The sequence below is a fragment of the Polypterus senegalus genome, chromosome 15 (genome assembly GCF_016835505.1).
Source record: "Polypterus senegalus isolate Bchr_013 chromosome 15, ASM1683550v1, whole genome shotgun sequence".
Classification (NCBI taxonomy): Eukaryota; Metazoa; Chordata; class Cladistia; order Polypteriformes; family Polypteridae; genus Polypterus; species Polypterus senegalus.
Window position 1 is genome coordinate 10,037,985 of NC_053168.1, and position 23,921 is coordinate 10,061,905.

Genomic DNA, 23,921 nt, shown 5'->3' on the forward strand with positions numbered 1-23,921 from the left:
TCTCACTCTCCTTCTGTCCATTCTGGGGTTGATTTTCCTTTTGCGGATGAGTCCCGAGAGGTTGGCTACAGTCCTACAGCTTCATCCATCCATGCATCCATCATCCAAGCCGCTATATCCTAACTACAGGGTCATGGGGGTCTGCTGGAGCCAATCCCAGCCAACACAGGGCACAAGGCAGGAAACAAACCCTGGGCAGGGCGCCAACCCATCGCAGGGCACCTACAGCTTCAACATCTTTATCATATAGGGTGGTCCAGATCTAATTATGCAATTTTCATCACGGTATAACTTAAGTTTATTGTATAGAAAATCACCCGAAAAATCCCAGAAGTGTGCGAACTGATGGCATGAAGAATTGTCTTCGCGCCAAACTGGAATCGTACCCGCATAAATCAAAGTCATCCAGATGATCTGGATCTGCATAATCAGATCTGGACCACCCTGTATTTGTAACTGTTGTCACAGGAACATCAAGCCACTTGGAGGTGGTCTTTTAGCCTTTGCCTTTAACATGCTTGTCTGTCATTTTCATTCTCATCTCCTCAGACGACTCTCTCCATTATTTTCTCCGCTCCGTGTTCAGAGTGGGACACTCGATGACACTAAACAGAGTGACGACTTTTCTCCATTTCAGTCAGCCGAATGACTGACTGCCGGATTGGTGACACGTGTGTGATACGCATTCAAGACGACGACGAGTTTAAAAAGTAACTCAAATCCAATTATGGAGGATCTTTTCTAGGGGCACCAACACAAGTGTCCAGGCCATTTTAGAAGATCTTTGTAGAAGAAGCAACACTTGATCTCTTGTCACGATAACACGTCAAAGGCGTGCGGGTACACAGGGGACAGTGGCTTTTAAGGTCATCACTTTTCTGGAGGCATACAGCACTTCTAATGGGCTGGAAGGAGACAAACACATTCGTCCACGTACACACACACACACACAACCAGTCAAAAGTTTCAGGTGACACAGAAAATGTTCACGTTTTTCATAGAAACTGCTGCCTTTTTATTTCCCAGTATATGAAGTAGAGGGAAAGTATTGCAATCGTCCAAAAATTCAATGTCGAGATTTTGGTACTGCGGTGGGCTGGTGCCCTGCCCGGGGTTTGTTTCCTGCCTTGCACCCTTTGTTGGCTGGGATTGGCTCCAGCAGACCCCCATGACCCCGTAGTTAGGATATAGTGGGTTGGATAATGGATGGAGATTTTGGTAAATCTCGATGTTTTTAGACCTCCTGACTTTCTCGTATACAAAGTGTAAGGAAAGTATTGGAATCCTCCAAAAATTCTATTTCGAGATTTGGATGAATCTCGACGTTTTTTGATCTCCCCGAGTCTGAAAATACCATTTTTGGAATTACAGTAATCCCTCCTCGATCGCGGGGGTTGCGTTCCAGACCCCCGATAGGTGAAAATCCGCGAAGTAAAAACCATATGTTTGTGTAGTTATTTTTATATATTTTAAGCCCTTATAAACTCTCCCACCCTGTTAACATTATTAGAGCCCTCTAGACATGAAATAACACCCTTTAGCCAAACGTTTAAACTGTGCTCCATGACAAGACAGAGATGACAGTTCTTTCTCACAATTAAAAGAAAGCAAACATATCTTATCTTCAAAGGAGCGCCGTCATAAAGGAGCGCGTCAGGAGCAGAGAATGTCAGAGAGCGCTCGCAAAGAAAAGCAAACAATCAAAAAATCAATACATGTTTTTAAGTATACAGAAGCACCGCGATAAAGCGGCATTTTGTAGAAGAGCGTCCGTGTCCTCTGTGCAAACAGCCCCTCTGCTCACACCCCCTCCGTCAGGCAGAGAGCGAGAAAGATAGAGAGAAGCAAACAAGCACAGCGCGGGAAGCATATCTTATAGCATTGAGGAGTTTTAGTTAATATGCAATACATGCTCTGATTGGGTAGCTTCTAAGCCATCCGCCAATAGCATCCCTTGTATGAAATCAACTGGGCAATCAAACTGAGGAAGCATGTAACCTAAATTAAAAGACCCATTGTCCGCAGAAAGCGGCGAACCAGCGAAAAATCCGTGATATATGTTTAGATGTGCTTACATTTAAAATCCGCGATAGAGTGAAACCGCGAAAGTCAAAGCGCGATATAGCGAGGGATTACTGTATGTGCTTCTGTGTGTAAACACGATAACTCGAGTAAGCGTTCACTTGGGTCAAACAAACTTTGCATGCAAAGTATTAGGTAAAAAGACTTTTGGGTTACTTCTGTTAACTAGAAGTGGTACTTTACCTTTTATTCATGCAGTTGCAGAGTCTGATTTATTCAACTTTACTTTTATGAGAATTGTTCACTATATTATTAGTTTGATTTGATTTGTTGTTAATGGCTCTTTAATGTACATGATATGAAAATATAATCATTGTCTTTCGGTTTACTCCTCAAATATCTGTCCCCACATCTGAGCTTATGAGAAAGTCGAGGGGAGACCACTCCCGATTTTGATTACCAAGACACCATTACATTGATTTAAAGACATAGGCAAGGCAGGCATTAATTACCTGTGTTTATTAAGGCTATTACTGCTTGAAATGACTGCTCTTTAAAAAATGTGTTATTCACATAGGGTGGCATGGTGGCGCAGTGGTAGCGCTGCTGCCTCGCAGTAAGGAGACCCGGCGGGTTCGCTTCTTCTTCCTTTTGCTGGCAGCTCCCCTGCTTCTCCCATACGGGCTTTGCAACAGGCGAGTCGCCCTACTGGCAGCTGACCTTCTCCTGCTGGTCCAGTTGCCTTCCGTGCCATGGCTCCGTATAGCTAATGTGCCGGACCGAGACTCAGGGGGATCACTCTCCCAAGCCTCCCCAGCTTCCCAGTCTTATATGGCGAGCCAACCACCTCCTGAGATCACTCAGCTGGAGCGACCGCTTCGTTCAGCTCCCCCAGAGTGTCAGCTAAACACCCATTCCAGGGGCTCAACCTCTCCAGGTGCCTCCACTAACCGCTCGCTCCATCTTGCACCGGCGCGAGGCTTCCTGCCTTCTCTCCTTCTTAACCTCCGTCCGTCCGTCCGTCTTTTCTTTTTTTCTTTTTTAAACTCCTCCTATTTATAATGGGGATGGCTACTAGCAGCTCTCGTCATCAATCACGTACACGGGCGATCACGCACCTGTGCACTTCAGTGCAGAAACGCCCAAGTCCGTATCGCACCCGGGAACTGCTCTGACCACACTACCACGCCCTCCTCCTTAAGCCACGAGTACAGAGATTACTTATTTAAAATGACAAACACTCGTGGATCTCACTTTACCTCGATGGATGGAACTTTGTTTTTGTTATCCTTTCAACCAAAGGTTTTCCTTTCATCACTTTCATATTGGACGGCACGGTGGCGCAGATTTGTAACTAGGTTTGCTTCCCAGGTCCTCCCTGTGTGGAGTTTGCATGTTCTCCCCGTGTCTGCATGGGTTTCCTCCGACAGTCCAAAGGCATGCTGGTTAGGTGCATTGGCGATCCTAAATTATCCCTGGTGTGTGTCCTGCAGTGGGCTGGTGCCCTGCCCGGGGATTTGTTCCTGCCTTGCGCACTGTGCTGGCTGGGATTGGCTCCAGCAGACCCCTGTGACCCTGTGTTAGGATATAGTGGGTTGGATAATGACTGACTGTTATTCACATACGGCTGCAAAGCCCCATTTCTAGTAGCCTTAGTTAGTCTTAGTCTTAGTTTATCCTTCACTGCTCACGTGTTTACATGCTAAGTGGTTATTAGAGAAACCTCTGTAATCGCACTGGACCTTCTGACACCGGTTATTCTGTTCCTGCCACTCTTAAAGTGCAGTTCTGGGTTCAATAATGGCCCAAATGAAACATGTCGGCCTGTTTTTTTATAGAATGAAGGTTATTCCACGTGAAAGACTGCCAAGAAACTGAAGACTTCATACAGTGTGCTGCTGAGCCACTCCATTCACCTTCTGGCAGATACCAATTTAAAGCTTTCATAAAGGCACCCCTCTGCGAACCCTTCAGCAGATGTGTAAAAATTAGCTAAGGACGTCTCGTCTCGGATCCCAACGGCTTTGAGGCGTTTAATAGCAACTGCAAGAGTGCTGGCTGAGGAAAAAAACAAAAAACGCCCAGACAGATGACAAGGGACAGGGCGGCCTCCTCGGTGTGACCCTCACTTCAGCCAAATGATACGAGAGGTAGAAAAAGAGCCTCACCTTCCACTAACTGTAGTCCTCTTCTGGATGCCACCGGGTAGAGTGAGCAGAACATCCAGCGAGTCCCTCAGCACGTTCTCCTTCTGGTCCCCTGAGCTGCGGTCTCCATCCTCTTGGGACAAAGGCAACGTGGGGGGGAAGTTCCGGCGAGGAGCTGGTCTGGGGGCTGCAGGGGGTGGCGGCGGTGGAGCTCTGGCCTTCATTTTCCTGAGAAACAAACAAACAAACAAAAATGAATAAACAGACAGACCGATACGAAAGGCACTGTACAGAAGATATACGAAAAGTCCCCACACTTCTACTTAAAATGGCAGGTTTTTGTAACAAATAAAAAGGAAACTGGGATCGATCAGTCAGTTCAGGACTTTTTGCACCTTTATTGTGAATCCTATACACAGAAGTGACAGCGGCGATTGACTTTTTGGAACTGCCCACCATGTAGGCTACTGGGCCACAGTGTGCACAGATCCGATAGCACTGGGAAAGGGAATAGATAGATAGATAGATAGATAGATAGATAGATAGATAGATAGATAGATAGGAAAGGCGCTATATTATAGACAGACAGACAGACATTAAAAGGCACTATATAATAGATAGATAGATATGAAAGGCACTATATAATAGACAAGACAGACAGACATTAAAAGGCACTATATAATAGATAGATAGATAGATAGACACTTTATTAATCTCAAGGGGAAATTCACAATTTAGGAGTAGGAGAGTAACCCACACTGTACCCATCAATCAAAAACTGGACGTAACGGTCATTCCACCATCTGAAAAGGGAGCCCGCTTATCGAATGAAGGAGTCGACTGTCTGCAATGCCCTGGCGCCTCGTCCAAGGACTTTTCCAGCTCTGTGCACTACGTTTGATGAGATAAGACTTCAGATGACACTGCTCCGGATAAGCAGGTCTGGAAAATGGCTGGATGTGACGATGTGGGTCCTGCACCGCGCTCCCTCGTCCAGATTTGGGAGTCCTTGAACCCAACACTGTCGGTAATGTAACCGGATGAGCTGGTCTATGGGGGCAAATCAAACTGAGCAAGGGGATGGTGTAAAAGTGCAAAAGTGCTTTCATTCAATAAAAATCAGACAAACAAAAACAAAACTGTACCTAAAGAGCAGCGCTCAAGAATGTTTCAATAAATAAATAAATAATCCATTAAAAAATGTACAAAAAGTGGAGGTCAAAATGTCAATAAATAATTCTGTTAAAAGAAACAAGGTTAAAAACAACAGGATGGAAACTGTCCCCTTTTAACTGCCCAGTGCCTTCTTCCTTTTACTGGCAGCTTCTCTGCTTCTCCCATACGGGCTTTGCAACAGAGGAGTCGCCCTACTGGCAGCTGACCTTCTCCTGCTGGTCCAGTTGCCGTCCGTACAGCTAATCTGCCAGACCGAGACTCAGGGGGATCCCGGTCTTATACTGTATGGAGAGCCAACCACCTTCTAGGACGCTCCAACTCCTGAGATCGCTCAGCTCGAGCGACTGCTTCGTTCAGCTCCCCCAGAGTGCCGGCCAAACACCATTCCAGGGGCTCAACTTCCCAGCTGCCTCCACTAACCGCTTGCTCCCTCCTGCACCGGCTCTCAACTTCCTGCCTGCTCTCCTTCTTAACCTCCGTCTGTCTTTTCATTTTTTCTTTTTAAACTCCGCACTCACACTCCTTCTATTTATAATGGCGATGGCTATTAGCAGCTCTCGGCATCAATCACGGACACGGGCGATCACGCACCTGTGCACTTCAGTGTGGAAACGTCCAAGTCCGTATCGCAAATGGAAACAACTCCGACCACACTACCACGCCCTCCTCCTTAAGCCACGAGTACAGAGATTACTTATTTAAAATGACAAACAGTCGTGGATCTCACTTTACCTCGATGGATGGATGGATGGATGGAACTTTGTTTTTGTTATCCTTTCATCACTTTTGATATTGGACGGCACAGTGGCATAGTGGGTGGCGCTGCTGCCTCGCAGTTAGGAGACCCGGGTTCGTTTCCCAGGTCCTCCCTGCGTGGCGTTTTGCATGTTCTCCCCATGTCTGCGTGGGTTTCCTCCCACAGTCCAAAGGCATGCAGGTTAGGTGCATTGGCGATCCTAAATTGTCCCTAGTGTGTGCTTGGTGTGTGTGTGTGTGCCCTGTGGTGGGCTGGCACCCTGCTCGGGGTGTGTTTCCTGCCTTGCTTCCTGTATTGTCTGGGATTGGCTCCAGCAGACCCCCGTGACCCTGTGTTAGGATATAGCGGGTTGGACAATGACTGACTAACTGACTTTTGATATTTAAATCCTATGCCATATCTTTAGGCCTATGCGGGCAGGAAGCCTGCTTTTTGAGTTTAGGAGGTAGGCTGCCTGACGTGAGACTTATCCAGCAGGGTCAAGAATTGTAAAGACTTGCTTACCACCAACTTGTAGCACCTACATGGATGATGCAACGGCAGCCATTTTTGCACCAGTACGCTCACCACATATTACCGTATATATTCGTGTATAAGTCGGGTCTTGAAAACCGAAAAATTCATCATAAAACCAGACCCCAACTTGTACGCCCGTTCAAAAATACGACACATTTTTTTTTTTTACATCTTCTTGCCTCCTCCAGTCTCGCATCAGTTTCTCAGACGCATCAAATTTTGTTGCAGCAGCTCAGTTACCAATTTCTTTCACTACGTCAACGACGTTTAATTTAAAACCAGCTTCATATTTTCCTCTGATCGAACGCGCCATCGTAGATAAAGGATGCTCTTACGATAAAGGTGTATGAGGGTGTGAGATACAAAAAACACAAATCAGTGCAAGCGTCACTTCAGAATAGTTTGGGTATTAGCGTGTGGTCACGTAGGCACAATACATAGAAAAAAAAAAAGGCTGCATGCTCCGTGGTTACTCTCTCAGGTGGACGTTAGCATATCGTAATCTCTTGGACCAATAGGGTGAGTTATCCGCATTTGATGCATACGACCAACATTATAAAGGAAATCATACGGTAAAATCGAGCCCCGACTTATCTGCGGGAGAACTTAAACGCAAGTATATACGGTAGTTGTTAGGTCGTGAAGTGATAAGAGAGATAGAGCCAGTTAGAGATAGGGGATGATTAGGGGGCCAGAATGACCAGGCCATGATGGCAAATTTATCCAGGACATCGGCATACACTCTACTTTTATGAGCTAGTCCTATCCATTTAATTTCTCCAAAATAACATCAAATAAAGTTTTGAAGGCCCCTAAAGTTCTCCTGTCCACTGTACTACTTGGTCACTTATTCCATGTGTCTGTGGTTCTCTGTGTGAAGAAAAACTTCACAACATTTCTGTAAAATTGACCTTTAACGAGTTTCTAACTGTGTCCCTGTGTTCTTGAAGAACTCATTTTAAAGTCACCGTCTCGATCCACTGCACTAACTCCCTTTATAATTTTAAACACTTCACTCAGGTCTCCTCTTTATCTCCTGTAAAGGCTCAGCTCTTTTAAACTTTCCTCATATCTCATCCCCTGTAGCCCTGGAATCAGCCGAGTCGCTCTTCTCTGGACCGTCTCTAGTGCTGCTATGTCTGATGGCCTAAAAGTGCACCCGGGACTCCAGATGAGGCCTCACCAGTGTGTTATAAAGCCTGAGCAGAACCTCCTGTGGCTTGAACTCCACACATCAAGGCGCTATATAACCTGACATTCTGTTAGCCTTCTTAATGGCTTCTGAATAAGTCGATAGCTTAGAGTCCACTAGGACTCCTAAATCCTTCTCATGAGGTGTACTATTGATTATCAGACCCGAATTGTGTATTCAAACCTTTTTGTGTAGTTCTTTACATTTACTGACATTACATTTCTTCTGCCACAAATCTGCCCAAGCCTGTCTGCTGTCCAAATCCCTCAGATTCAAGATTATCTGCCAGGCCTTCTAGCTTGGTATCATCAGCAAACTTAACCAGCTTGCAATTTCTATTCCTAGCCAAATCATTTATAAATACTAAAAACAGTGCAACAGCCTCAGCACTGCCCCCTGCTGGTCACCACTCTTAACCTCAGCCAATTCTAATGGTGTGCTCACCCCATCACCCTCTGCTTCCTGTGTCTGAGCCAATTCTGCACCCACCTACACACACCAACCTGAACTCCCACCTCTTTTAGTTTGATGCCCACCCTCTCATGTGGCACCTTATCAGATGCTTTCTGAAAGTCCAGATCAACAGTATCATCTGCTCCACTCTGGTCATATCATTTTGTTGCCTCCTCATAGAATTCCAGCATGTTAGTAAAACACGACCTCCCTCATCTGACCCCACGCTGACTGTTCAGAATAACTCTTGTCCTTGCCAGGTGTTGCTCAATCTTATCTTTAATGATTCCTTCCTTATCAAAAACCTTATGATATTACAGATAAACAATCTCATGTGCATGACTCGTATCCCTCCATGATTAAATCAGTGCACAGCGACTTCCTAAAAATATGCGCCAGTGCTTCATATGTGTACTCACTAACCTGCTTATGCACTCGGGGATAAATGTTATCTGGTCCTGCTGACCTGTTTGATTTCAGCCTATTTAATCTAAGCAACACCTCTCTCTCTCGCTACAATTTCAAAATCAAAGCAGATGGGGTTGACCTGTTAAGGCGCAAACACATAAAAGCAATTGGGCGCGTATGGGCTTTCCTGTGAACTTACAGTAATGCTGCATAACGTGACATATCATATCACACCAGGAGAAGGTGGCAGTGGAGGATGTCATCATCTATATGCTACACCGATCCCTCTCCCACTTGGACTGAGGCAGTGGTGCTGTAAGAATTATGTTTCTGGACTTCTCTAGCGCCTTCAACACCATCCAACCTCTGCTCCTTAGAGACAAGCTGACTGAGATGGGAGTAGATTCATACTTGGTGCCATGGATCGTGGACTATCTTACAGACAGACCTCAGTATGTACGTCTCGGGAACTGCAGGTGTGACATTGTGGTCAGCAGCACAGGAGCGCTGCAGGGGACTGGACTTTCTCCGGTCCTGTTCAGCCAACATACATCAGACTTCCAATACGATTCAGAGTCCTGCCATGTGCAAAAGTTCGCTGACGACACTGCTATGGTGGGCTGCATCAGGAGTGGGCAGGAGGAGAAGTATAGGAACCTGATCAAGGACTTTGTTAAATGGTGTGACTCAAACCACCTACACCTGAACACCAGCAAAACCAAGGAGCTGGTGGTGGATTTTAGGAGGCCCAGGCCCCTCCTGGACCCCGTGATCATCAGAGGTGACTGTGCAGAGGGTGCAGACCTATAAATACCTGGGAGTGCAGCTGGATGATAATTGGACTGGACTGCCAATACTGATGCTCTGTGTAAGAAAGGTCAGAGCCGACTATACTTCCTTAGAAGGCTGGAGTCCTTCAACATCTGCAATAAGATGGTGCAGATGTTCTATCAGACGGTTGTGGCGAGTGCCCTCTTCTACGCGGTGGTGTGCTGGGGAGGCAGCATAAAGAAGAGGGACGCCTCACGCCTGGACAAACTGGTGAGGAAGGCAGGCTCTATTGTAGGCACGGAGCTGGACAGTTTGACATCTGTGGCAGAGCGACGGGCGCTGAGCAGACTCCTGTCAATCATGGAGAATCCACTGCATCCACTGAACAGGATCATCTCCAGACAGAGGAGCAGCTTCAGCGACAGACTGCTGTCACCGTCCTGCTCCACTGACAGACTGAGGAGACCCCACACTATGCGAAAAACTGGACGTAACAGTCATTCCACCATCTGAAAAGGGAGCCCGCTTATCGAATGAAGGAGTCGACTGTCTGCAATGCCCTGGCGCCTCGTCCAAGGACTTTTCCAGCTCTGTGCACTACGTTTGATGAGATAAGACTTCAGATGACACTGCTCAGGATAAGCAGGTCTGGAAAATGGCTGGATGTGACGATGTGGGTCCTGCACCGCGCTCCCTCGTCCAGATTTCGGAGTCCTTGAACCCAACACTGTCGGTAATGTAACCGGATGAGCTGGTCTATGGGGGCAAATCAAACTGAGCAAGGGGTTGGTGTAAAAGTGCAAAAGTGCTTTCATTCAATAAAAATCAGACAAACAAAAACAAAACTGTACCTAAAGAGCAGCGCTCAAGAATGTTTCAATAAATAAATAAATAATCCATTAAAAAATGTGCAAAAAGTGCAGGTCAAAATGTCAATAAATAATTCTGTTAAAAGAAACAAGGTTAAAAACAACAGGCTGGAAACTGTCCCCTTTTAACTGCCCAGTGCCTTCTTCCTTTTACTGGCGGCTTCCCTGCTTCTCCCATACGGGCTTTGCAACAGAGGAGTCGCCCTACTGGCAGCTGACCTTCTCCTGCTGGTCCAGTTGCCTTCTGTCCCCTGGCTCCGTACAGCTAATCTGCCAGACCGAAACTCAGGGGGATCCCGGTCTTATACTGTATGGAGAACCAACCACCTTCTGGGACACTCCAACTCATGAGATCGCTCAGCTGGAGCGACTGCTTCGTTCAGCTCCCCCAGAGTGTCGGCCAAACACCACTCCAGTGGTGTGCTGTGGAGGCAGCATAAAGAAGAGGGACACCTCACGCCTGGACAAACTGGTGAGGAAGGCAGGCTCTATTGTAGGCACGGAGCTGGACAGTTTGACATCTGTGGCAGAGCGACGGGCGCTGAGCAGACTCCTGTCAATCATGGAGAATCCACTGCATCCACTGAACAGGATCATCTCCAGGCAGAAGAGCAGCTTCAGCGACAGACTGCTGTCACCATCCTGCTCCACTGACAGACTGAGGAGACCCCACACTATGTGACTCTTCAGTTCCACCCGGTGGGGTAAACGTTAACATTATACAAAGTTATAGTCTGTTATACCTGCATTGTTATCACTCTTTAATTTAATATTGTTCTTTATCAGTGTGCTGCTGCTGGAGTATGGGAATTTCCCCTTGGGATTAATAAAGTGTCTATCTATTTATATCATTGTTCATGGCTGCCTCTGTGGTGAGGTGCGCATTGGCGCAGTAAGCACCACATTGAATCAATGGGGTAGGCCAATGTGAATTCACGACCACTTTGAAGCAGTTGAGGGGGTCCAGGGGAGTTGCTGTGAAGTCCCAAACACATTGAAGCAATAGGGGGGGTGTCGTCGGGGGTTTTTGTAAGATTGAGAGAAATCCTAACGTTTACTTTTCGTACCAAAAAATATCAAAATGTCGGTAATGATTCGTTTTTAAATTTTGGGTTTTCTGGTACTGGTATGCCCCAGAGCCCTAGCTGAAAGTCAAAGGGGTTCATAAGAAATATAAAGCTTTCCTTCATGGCAAAGATGTACATAATAAAATATTTGAATGTTAAAATGTGTGCTTCGGTTTTAACGTTTAAAATCTACATATACTCGATTGTAAAAGAAATGTCATTTTTCACTGTCTGATAGAAGGTCCATAGAGGGCTGCAACCCTTGTAAAGCATCACAAAATCACCTCATATTCATAACCACCCACCATGAAATAGTCTCAAATGATACCCCACATGCGTACCCTTTTGGGAGTGGCTCTATGAGTGCTCGGACCACCGGTGAAGAATCAAATGTCAGACATATTACCGTATATAGTCGCGTATAAGTCAGGTCTGGAAACCCAAAAAAATCGATCAGAAAATCAGACCCCGACTTATACGCTCATTCAAAAATACGACACTTCATTTTTTTTTTTATACATCTTCTTGCCTCCTCCAATCTCACATCAGTTTCTCAGACACATCGTATTTTGTTGCAGAAGCACAGTTTCCAATTTCTTTTCCCACTTCAACGAGTTTAAATTTAAAACCAGCTTCATATTTTCTTCTAATCGAACGCTCCGTCATAGATATGGGATCCTCTTACAATAAAGGTGTATGAGGGTGTGTGATACACAAAACGGTGCAAACGTCACTTCAGGATAGTCTGGGTGTTACCGTGTGGTCAGGTAGGCACAATATATAAAAAAAAAAAAAAGGCAGTGGTCTCCGCGGTTACTCTCTCAGGTGGGCGTTAGCATATCATCATCTCTTGGACCAATAGCAGGATTTTTCCACATTCGATTTATATGACCGACATAATAAAATACCGGAAATTATATGGTAAAATCAAGCCCCGACTTATACGCGGGAGAACTTATCTGCGAGTATACACGGTAATCGTATTCGTCACCAGCATCCTCAATGACACTCCATATTCCTGTACTACCAGTCTCCATTTTTTCCAAGTTTTGTGCAAAGCATTAACTTTGGCCCCTCATATTCTGTAAGTAAGACAGGGGGTAGGGGAGTTAGGGGGGTCTGTGTTCACTCCTAGTCCAGGAGGGCTGCAGGTTTTAATTCCTACCAGTTTCCTAATTAGAAGTCAGCCCTTGCTGATAATGAAGTTTTGGTATTTTAACGGGATGGCTTTTTCCCCCTTCATTGTATCTTAAGAATGATGATTAAATACGAGCAGAGCAGACACGCTGGCAAACAACATGGAATAATCAAAGGCTGCAACTACTTTAGCATTAGACCCGCCAATTAGTAAATAATGGATTATTTAAACAATTTGAACACCTAGAAAAGTAGAATGAAAATCAAGATGAAAATATTGTTAAAAAGACAAAAATACTCATATTCTCATATAACTGCTTGGTACATTTTAATATTTTTTTTTACCAAACTTATTTTTCTAATTTCTGTATTGTTCCCAAAACACAGAATTTGGGAAATAACAAATCACTTAATTAGCCCAGGAGTCCAATGAAAAACAGAAGCTGGTTGGACCAAAAACCTGCAGCCACAGTGGGCCCCCAGGACCGAGGTTGGGAAACACTGAGGGCTTAAAAATAGAGGGGAACCCCAAAAAGCTCAATGCCTTGCATAACTAAACATCAAGACGAGTCAAACGGTACGTCATAAGTGGAGAGTTTTCATATACCGGTGAGGTGAAGTGACTTCAAAAGCGTTCAGAAGAATTCTTATGAGCACAAAATATCCAGGGCGGCATGGTGGCATGGCGGTATCGCTGCTGCCTCGCAGTAAGGAGGCCTGGGTTTGCTTTCCGGGTCCTTCCTGTGTGGAGTTTGCATGTTCTCCCTGTGTCTGCGTGGGTTTCCTTCCACAGTCCAAAGACATGCAGGTTAGGTGCATTGGCGATCCTAAATTGTCCCTAGTGTGTGCTTGGTGTGTGTGCCCTGCGGAGGGCTGGCACATTACTCGGGGTTTGTTCCTGCTTTGTACCCTGCGCTGGCTGGGATTGGCTCCAGCAGACCCCCCGTGACCCTGTGTCAGGATATACCAGTTTGGACAATGACTGACTGACTGACTTTTGAAATTTTAAATCCTATGCCATATCTTTGGGCCTTTGCAGGCAGGAAGCCTGCTTTTGAGTTTGGGGGTAGGCTGCCTGACGTGAGGCCTATCCAGCAGGGTCAAGACTTGTAAAGAGGCTTACCACCAACGTGTAGCACCCACTTTGGAAAATGTAACGCCAGCCATTTTTGCACCAGTACTCTCACCACATATTACCATATATACTCATGTAGAAGTTGGGTCTTGAAAACCAAAATATTGATCATAAAATCAGACCCCAACTTGTACGCCCGTTCAAAAATACGACACATTTTTTTTCTTTTACTGCCTCCTCCAATCTCACACCAGTTTCTCAGAAGCATCGAATTTTGTTGCAGCAGCTCAGTTACCAAACCTTACCTGGGGTTTGTTCCTGCTTTGCGCCCTGCGCTGGCTGGGATTGGCTCCAGCAAATCTCCTGTGTTAGGATATAGCAGGCTGGAAAATGATCGACTGACTGACAAAATACTCAGGCCTTGGTCTAAAATGGCTTTTTACACACACAAAAGAGAAATGGATTTGTCTTGGATTGAATACACCAGGGGTATCTCCAGATAAGAGGGTTTAGGGAGTGTTGTGATGTGAAATTTTGCATAAAACGTGATCAATATTTTGTATGTCTTTATTTGTAACTTAGGCAAAGCTCTGAGGCTAGGGATCTGCATTGGCTATCGGAAGGTTACTGGATTGAATCCCGTAAATGCCAATAGGGACTCTGCTGTGTTGGGTCCTTGAGCGAGGCCCTTAACCTGCAATTGCTGAGCACTTTGAGTAGTGAGAAAAGCGCAATATAAATGCAAAGAATTATTATTACTATTATTAAAGCAATGAAATATTAGTGTTACATTAGTAAAAAGCAATCATGTTTACCCGTCCCCCTTTTAGGAATTAGTGAGGAAAGTGAATTTTACGACAGGGTTTGGGGTGAAGTGCCTCAAACCAGTTTGACCAGTGTTTCTCTGCTAAAGTGTTTCTCAGTCAACCCCCCGCAGGTAAGCCAGGCTGCCTAACTGCCAAGCGTCACCTTAACACCTGGTTTTGGGGTGAAGATGTTCTGTCCTCCCATTGGTCTGAAATATGGCTGTTTGGAACTGGCTGGTATCAGAAGCCTTTAAGTACCACGATGCCATATTGGCTGTAGGGGTTGGACAGAAAATCTATAAATTTGCTTGCTTTACCTCATCCTCTCTCTCTTACCAAACTGATGAAGGAGCATCTCACACACCATGAACTGAAAAGGACAACGCAATGAAGAGCACAGCTCGGCAGCCATATTGAGACGGGCATTCGGCCTGTGCTGAAGGAAGCTGAGCTCAAAATGAGGACTTAACTAGAGACATTTTAAGTGACTAACAAGTGTGTGTGTGCCGCCTGAAACTACACATCAACATTTATCAGGTTGTATGGTTGCCAGTATTCAAATGTACTTTGCATATTGTTATTATTTATGAATATCATCAATAATACATTGTTCAAATTGTAACTTAACTCCTGATTGTCTTTTACTACACCTAATTGCGTGAGGTTATACATGGGAGGGTGGGGAGAAGTTATATACTATAATACCTTATAAACGGTGTTAAGTCTGAGGGATATGAGGGATTGTGACAAAGGCTACATATTAATAACACAAAATGGGAAAGGAGAGTAATATAATACTTGACCAAGACAAAACAGGGAGCTAATAGAGGGGATTCCTTGAAAAAAATGAAGAATGGTGCACGAGAAATATGTCGTTGATATTTTATGCAGTATCAAAATGGAGGTGGCAGAGATCAGCTGAACGGCGCTTATGCCACACAAGAGATGGCGCAAAAAGCAGGGTGCCCCTCGGGACTGCACCCCATGAGGATGCTGTGGCAAGTCACTTAACCTCACGTCCCCAACTTACGAGTGAAGGACGCTTAACAGAACAGAACTTAATCTACACAAAGCTTTCTGCTGACATAATGCCTTCCTGTTTCTTCAAACATCATTGAAACTCTGTAAGAATAAACTTTGTTCTTGCAAGATAAAAAGAAAAAATAAACAACGGAAAAAAATCTTAGGCTTCTTATCACAGTCAGCTGACGTCTGCAGGGCCAATAGACCTGAAGGTTGAATGAGCTGAGACCCTCCAGCAAATAACGGCGCACGCATGCAGAGAGATCAGTACCCAGATAGGGCGAGTGTGTGTGTGTGTGGCACAGACCGGGCAAGCTGCTCGAGTGCCTGACAGGGTGAAGCCCCCACAGTGAGAATAAACAGCTGTGAAAGCCTCATGGCAGTATGTCGTCTGCACCGTCATCCTCATCCCCTCACTAAACTCCTGACTCAGAAACGAGGCTCAGGCACACGGCAATGGAAAGGAGACGGGAAGCAAAGCTGAAGGGTCTAAAGGTTTACGTCAACGATGAGAGCACAAAACATGACCGTTGTGTGAAAAAGAAAGTGCACCCCATGGCAACTGCGGACTTTCTCATTGTATCTGAGCAGGCAGACCTCCACGCTGACAGGGCCTACAGTGAAAGGTGACATACGTCATGTGAATGAGGCATCAAACTGACACGGTGTGTTCGGGGTCTTCAACGAAATGAACCACAACGCAGATGCGTCACGTGGAAAAAGCAAATCCACCCCTACTCCGTTTCTCACCACCTTCAAATTTATTCATACAAAATCAGGCATTCCAGATGTGGTGCCAATGACCGGACCCTCCCTAAGGAGGGGGAGAGCTGTAGGTGGACACGACGGTCTTATTCAAACCTCAGCTATCGAGGGTCTGCTGTTCTTCTTGCTACTGACAGGAGTGTGTGGTGTCCCCACGCCAAGATCAAAAGAGCTCTCTAAGGCCCTCAAAAAGGAGGTTGTGGACCTCTAGGAGTCTGGTAAAGAAGTTTAAAAAGATCACCAGATGATTTAATCTCCTCAAAATAACTATTCATGGTGGCTCTAAAATCCGTACTGACCCCTACTCTCTTTTCTGTTTCTTTTTCCGGTTTCTTTGTGGTGGTGGCCTGCGCCACCACCACCTACTCAAAGCTTCATGATGCTCAAACAATGATGGATGGATTAAAAGGCAGAAGTCTACGTGACCAACATCATCATCAAGCCCTTCCGTGAGAACCCTAAGTCCAAAGAGGACTGTTTCATTTATGTTAGGTAGAATGCCCAGAGGGGACTGGGCGGTCTCATGGTCTGGAATCCCTACAGATTTTATTTTTTCTCCAGCCGTCTGGAGTTTTTTTTTGTTTTTTCTGTCCCCCCTGGCCATTGAACTTTACTCTTATTCGATGTTAATTAATGTTGATTTATTTTGTTTTATAATTGTGTCTTTCATTTTTCTATTCTTTAATATGTAAAGCACTTTGAGCTACTGTTTGTATGAAAATGTGCTATAGAAATAAATGTTGTTGTTGTTGTTGTTGTATTTGAAAGCCCCCACTCTTTACAAAAGATTCCCAGGGATCTTTAACGACAACAGAGAGTCAAGATCTCAGTCTCATCCAAATTACAGCACAGTGTCTCCATCACCACACTGGGGCATTGGGATCCACATTTGGACCACAGGTTAAGCGTCCCCTGCTGGCCTCACCAACACCTCTTCCAGCAGCAACCCAAGCGTTTTCCTAGCTGGACTCCCATCCAGTGTGAAAAACTGTCTGCAATCCCCTAAGTGGGCTTCTAGAGTGCGTAATGACGTGTTTAGTGTTATTTTCTGGGATTACCTTCTTCTATAATACACTAGCGTGGCTGTTCATTTGTCTGTCCAGGATTTCAAATCACCTGTAGCTCACAAACTGTTGACCTGAAATTTGGTACACATATACTACGTGACGTCTACTGTCCATTTTCGGGGTGATGATTGACCTCCAAGGTTATTCCTCTTTTTATCCATCCATCATCCAACCTGCTACATCCTAACTACAGGGTCTGCTGGAGCCAATCCCAGCCAACACAGGGCACAAGGCAGGAAACAAACCCCGGGCAGGGAGCCAGCCCACACACACATACACCAAGCACACAATAGGGATAATTTAGGATTGCCAATGCACCTAACCTGCATGTCTTTGGACTGTGGGAGGAAACCCACGCAGACACGTGGAGAACATACAAACTCCACGCAGGGAGGACTCGGGAACCGAACCTAACTGCGAGACAGCAGCGCTACGTACTGCGCCACCGTGCCGACCTCCTTTTTTTATTTTTATATAGAATCAACTCTCGGCAGCGGCCAGCAGGGTGGCCATGTGGTGCATCTGTACGGGCACTGTTCTCATCCGTACCACCTTCACCATCACTTCCCCTATTCTCTTCAGATCTTAAATCATTCTTGAGGCAGATTGAAGACTAAAGTGTCAGCGTAAGAAAAACATACTTAGTAATTGCAATACAAACACTGACTTAATCAGTTTTAATGTGAAGAGGTGCCGACAAAAGAAGAGAAGCAGCGGGCCGCTAGGGTGGAGAAAAGAAGAGCTGCTCAGGAAGCATCAAGCGCATCAACCTCTGAGCAAACGAATGGTAAACGTACAGAGAAAGAGGAGGAAAAATAGGAACGCTCACGTCAAGTATATTTACTGCACGTTATCGTGCAGTGCGCCGTTAGTGGTTATTAATATTCGATTTAAGTTTTAGCTTTCCTGATGTTTTATGTTGATTATTGTGTCTCCGTGGAACATTATGCAAGTGACAACTTCGCTGCATGTTGTACATGTGACAATAAAAAGACCTGGGGCCTCGTGTATAAACGGTGCATACACACAAAAATGTTGCGTAAGCCCGTTTCCACGCTCACATTGTGATGTATAAAACCTAAACTTGGCGTAAAGCCACGCACATTTTCACGCCAGCTCAATCCTTAGCGTACGCAAGTTCTGCGCTCGGTTTTGCAGACTGGCAGCACCCAGCGTCAAAGCAGTGCTTTTGTTCCAGTGTGGTTTCCCTGAAATTAGCCACATATTGTTTATTAGTTTAAGGCATCTGATTGTAATCAACCTGTAACCATATAATGGTGCACAGAATGGCCAAACTATTCCAAATACCATAGCTGCTTTAGAGTTGTTACTGCCAGTGCACCACTCGGAGTATTTACATCACTGCATCTGAGTGTAGAATCACAGCTTTACAGCAGCTGATCGGATTATCGGGATACAGCATCAAGCACACGCTGCCTCAGCCATGCACACAGTCTATTTGAAAATCTCTCATACAGTATGGCAAACGCTTCAGAGTCTTTCCTGTAGGAACCTCGCGGTTCAGAAACAGTTTCATCCTAATTGCTCTAAACGCACTAAAATTAGTCCATCAAGTGCTTCTGGTAGAACTGTTTGTACTTATTAGTACAGTTACCTCACTGTAAACTTGCGCTACAGTTATAATATTGCACAACCTGAGCCACTTTATAAAGTGCGTATTTACATATGAAGATGACTGGCTTCTAAGTCGATTTAGATTTCCAAGTGCTATCTTCTTGGAACTCTTGATATTATTTTTAAGATGAAATACAGTAAAGCATCTTTAATACATTATGCAGATAAGTTTTAAACTTCACAAAAATAATGTGTATTGTTAATAATTAAATATGTGAGGACAGCGGCAGCGACGAGCTGGCACCCCGTTCACGGATTGTTCCTGCCTCACGCTGTATTCTTGCTGGTGCTGGCGCGACCCTGGATGGATAGAATAATTAAACACGTACTACGAAGATATTTCAACGTTTGAAGAATCGGTGTTCTAAGCTTACAAATGGCTTAACGTCTGTTACAGAGCTGATTATGAGGAGATTGGGTACTTGGAGAAAGAAAAGAAAGGACAGGAATTGGGGGTAGGTACATTTGAAGGAGACAGTACCACTACAATAAATTATTTAATCGAAGGACGCACACGGAGCAGCAAGCATCTTGCGGGAGGCAGGAACAATCTCTGGACGGGGGCGCCAGCGAGACACTATCACTGCGCCACTGTATTCCCATGTTTAATACATACTTTAATTCCAATCATTATGAAAATTATATCACATATACATCTCGGTATTTTAAATTATTCAGAGAACTGTAATATCACAAATATAATGGATTCTGTGTCCTGTCGGCGTAAGAGAAAGCCCGTTAAAGAAGCACGAAGATCAAATGCGAAACAAAGCATTTAACGTGCTACTTTAGTTATGATGGGGTCTGAGAAACTAGTAAATTAAACGATTTAAAAGATGAAGTTTATGATGTTCCACTTTAATGACAAAATAAACTATGTGATTAAAGTGGAAATTTCAAGAGTAAAGTTGACATTTCATGCTTTTTCCCCCCACTGTGTGCCTATTGTTTTTCTCTGTACCCTAATAATCTTTCATATGACACTCGGACGGTGGGCTACGACTCACCTTTTCACGGCGACTTTGATATCTGACCACTTCTTATTTATTTCGGGCACTTTTTGCGACTTTGTGAACTTGAACTTTCGAGTTTCTCCGACACACTATGTCACTCGATCAACTTCCTTTTCTTGTTTATATCACTTTAAACCAACAAATTGTACGTTTTTCTTTGCCTCCACTTGGTATTCGCTGAAATTCTTCTATTTCCCCCCGGGCTTTTGCCATTGCCTTTTCACAGAAAGCTGAGCTTAAGGGCTGTTTATATTGATTTGTATATTAAAAGAGCTGTAATTCTGGGAGGAGTCCAGGAGGGGCGACAGGCGCGTGCACGTGTGTTACTTTACATGCTCACCGGGATTTATGGAGCGGAAGAACGTGGAAGCTGGCGTTTGCACAGATTTATGCATCTGGATTTTTTTGTGCATACGCACATTTCCGCTTTTGTTCTTACGCCATGCTTTAGTGTGAATTCTACACACGGCGTTATGCACGAGGCCCCTGGGCCTTAAAAGTGTCACAGGACTGATGACGTCCCCAATTAGAGCGATTTGGAAATTGAGTGAGAGTGCAGTGCAATCAGTAGTCCTTGAAAGATTTTGTTGTCACAAACTACAATAGGGTTGTGTTCAGCTCACAAGCGTAAAGGCACTATATAATGTAAATGTTGTGTATAGAGATGTATTTCACACTGACATAATGAAACAAATGCTACCTGTTGTTATAAAAAGCAAATGATCACGCCTGTGCATCGGAGGATCTCCTCCTGACCTCTGTCTGGATACATGATAACCTACCGAGACAAGAGGGAGCGCTAGCACTAATGCTCTTCTCTTCCCTTTTTCCTGCAGCAACGCGAGGCAACCTAGTGAGGGCACTTGACTCCGCCCCTTCCAGCGCATTGGCTATTAAGATCCCTCGACTCCCAGAACACAGAGAGACACAAGGCTGATGGAGGACCCGCAAGACTAAAGCTCCAAAAGCACTGACTACAATGTCCTTTGTTTTTGTCTCTTAATTATTTTCACATCTTTTCTTTTAGGAAACCTGGTGATGGAATGAGGAAGTACAGGAGAGTATACAGAGGAAGAAGATGGGGAAGAAGAAGTGGGATAGTCAGAGAGATGCAGAAAGTAGACAAGAGTACAAGGAGATAAGGTGAAGAGAGCGGTGGCGAAGGCTAAAGAAACGGCGTATGATGAGTTGTATGAGAGGTTGGACACTAAGGAGGCAGAAAAGGTCCGATGGGCTAGACGGAGTGACCGAGCTGGGAAAGATGTGCAGCAGGTTAGGGTGATAAAGGATAAAGATGGAAACGTACTCACAAGCAAGGAGAGTGTGTTGAGCAGATGGAAAGAGTACTTTGAGAGGCTGATGAATGAAGAGAACGAGAGAGAAAAGAGGTTGGATGATGTGGAGATAGTGAATCAGGAAGTGCAACAGATTAGCAAGGAGGAAGTAAGGACAGCTATGAGGAGGATGAAGAATGGGAAGGCCGTTGGCCCAGATGACATACCTGTGGAAGCATGGCGGTGTCTAGGAGAGATGGCAGTGGAGTTTTTAACCAGATTGTTTGATGGAATCTTGGAAAGTAAGAGGATGTCTGAGGAGTGGAGAAGAAGTGTACTGGTGTGGATATTTAAGAATAAGTGGATGTGCAGGACTGCAGTAACTACAGGGGGGTAAAATTGATGAGCCACAGCATGAAGTTATGGAAAAGAGTAGTGGAAGTTCAGTTAAGAAGTGAGGTGATGATCAGCGAGGAGTGTGGTAGAGAGGTGAAGAAAAGAGTGCAGGCAGGGTGGAGTGGATGGAGAAGAGTGTCAGGAGTGATTTGTGACAGATGAGTATCGGCAGGAGTGAAAGGGAAGGTCTACAGGACGGTAGTGAGACCAGCTATGTTATATGGGCTGGAGACGGTGGCACAGGAGACAGAGCTGGAGGTGGCAGAGTTCAAGATGGTAAGATTTGCATTGGGTGTGACGAGTATGGACAGGATTAGAAATGAGGACATTAGAGGGTCAGCTCAGGTGGGACGGTTGGGATACAAAGTCAGAGAGGCGAGATGGCGTTGGTTTGGACATGTGCAGAGGAGAGGTGCTGGGTAGAGGAGTAGAGGAAAGCCTAAGAGAAGGTTTATGGATGTGGGGAGAGAGGACATGCAGGTGATGGGTGTGACAGAACAAGATGACGACGACAGGAAGAGATGGAACAAGATGATCCGCTGTGGTGACCCCCTAATGGTAGCAGCCGAAAGAAGAAGAAGAATTTTCACAGCTTTTCTTTTGGCCCATAAGCCTGGGCAATCACACCAAGGCAGGCGTTACTTTCCTTTACTTTCTATTTCTATTAAAACGGGATGACCCGGTTGGCGCCCCCAATTTTGATTAAACCATCTGTTGTTCCCGCACCCGGCCACACACACCAAGATGATATCAATTAGCACAAAGTCCTCTGCATTTGAAAACGGCCTACAAAGCCATTACAGTCAGAAGTGATGCCCTACCAAGAGAGAAAACCCTATGGAACATTTTAAGAAACTCCTAAAAACTCATGTTTTTAATTTGCTTTTTTTGTTTTTACCTTCAGTTTAGATAGATAGATAGATAGATAGATAGATAGATAGATAGATAGATAGATAGATAGATAGATAGATAGATAGATAGATAGATAGATATGAAAGACACTATATGATAGATAGATAGATAGATAGATAGATAGATAGACAGATAGATAGATAGATAGATAGATAGATAGATAGATAGATAGATAGATAGATACTTTATTAATCCCAAGGGGAAATTCACATAATCCAGCAGCAGTTTAGTCCCTCTCTTCATAACCTAGATATGCACAGAATTACATTCGCTTCAATGAACCTGCAATCATAATGAACCTTTACTTTTCTCCATTTTCTTTTCTGGTTCTTCTGCACCATCATCACCGCCTGATCAAAGTCCAGTGCGGCCGCCGGTGATGTGCAAGTGAAAGCGGAGACCCCAACCTGCCACGACACCCACTGCGTTGACTCCCCGAGGACGAACCCATAAAGAACAACGTAAGAACATTTATTTATCTGACCCCTACCGTCACACCATCATTTAGAAACTTTAAAAATGAATAATAAATAATTCAGTATCACTGTATCAAATGAAACATTCATCCTCCAAGTACAGAAACCCCTGTAACAGGAGTGCCACATCACTGATGAAGTGTCCAAGTGCTGTAACTGTTATAAGGGAGATGGAGCCTGTCCTGACAGCACTTGTTACAAGGCAGGGACCAGTCCTGGATGGGACCCAAAATTATAACCTTGCATCCTCCACCTACCAAAAGAACTTCAACGAACTGGTGAGTGAAGTCCGAACAGCACTGGGTGCAAGGCAGGAACCAGTCCCGGGTGGAAGGTCCATGCAATGCCGGGCACACTCACTCAGTTAAGACTCACCATTGATTCAACCTGCCTGGATGTAAAAAGTCACAAACATAAAGGAACCTGCAAACTGCATGCTGTGCTGAGAGTAAAGAAACTGGGGTTTGAACTCTGATCCCCAGACTTCCCACTGTGCTGCACTAAAAAGAGGAAAACCCCTATAGAGAAACCACCTTAACTTTAAAGATATGGGAAGATGGAGCCTACTGGAGCAGCACTTAGTGCCAGGCAGGACCCAAGCCTTGACAGAATGCCAGTATAACACACTCCCTCAAACACACCCAGTCAGTATCAAATCCACCAATTCAACTGACTCTGGGATTAAAATTTAGAGAAAAGCCACACAAACCCAGCAACACTTGCAAACTGGGACTTGAACCCTGATCCCCAGACTCATCACTGCATTGCATTAAAAAAAATGAATCATCTATCCTGCATCTGCAGAAACCCAATGTAACAAGAGTGCTATGTCTCTGATGAAGTGTCCAAGTGCATCAACAGATGTCTGCTGTAACCGTTATTAGGGGGATGGAGCCTGTCCTGACAGCATTTGGTACAAGGCAGGAGACAGCGCTGGACAGAACACCAGTACATCACACACACA

General features: G+C 44.9%; 1 protein-coding gene across 5 annotated transcripts in view; it reads right to left on the minus strand.

Moving 5' to 3' along the window:
* LOC120516048 (protein cordon-bleu-like) overlaps positions 1 to 23,921 on the minus strand; it is a 246,527-nt gene that overhangs the window by 142,208 nt on the left and 80,398 nt on the right. For all 5 annotated transcript variants that reach the window (XM_039737483.1, XM_039737487.1, XM_039737484.1 and 2 more), the window contains exon 3: positions 4,191 to 4,397. In XM_039737483.1, coding sequence (XP_039593417.1) covers positions 4,191 to 4,397 — 207 coding nt within the window. The remainder of the gene's footprint in view (positions 1 to 4,190; positions 4,398 to 23,921) is intronic.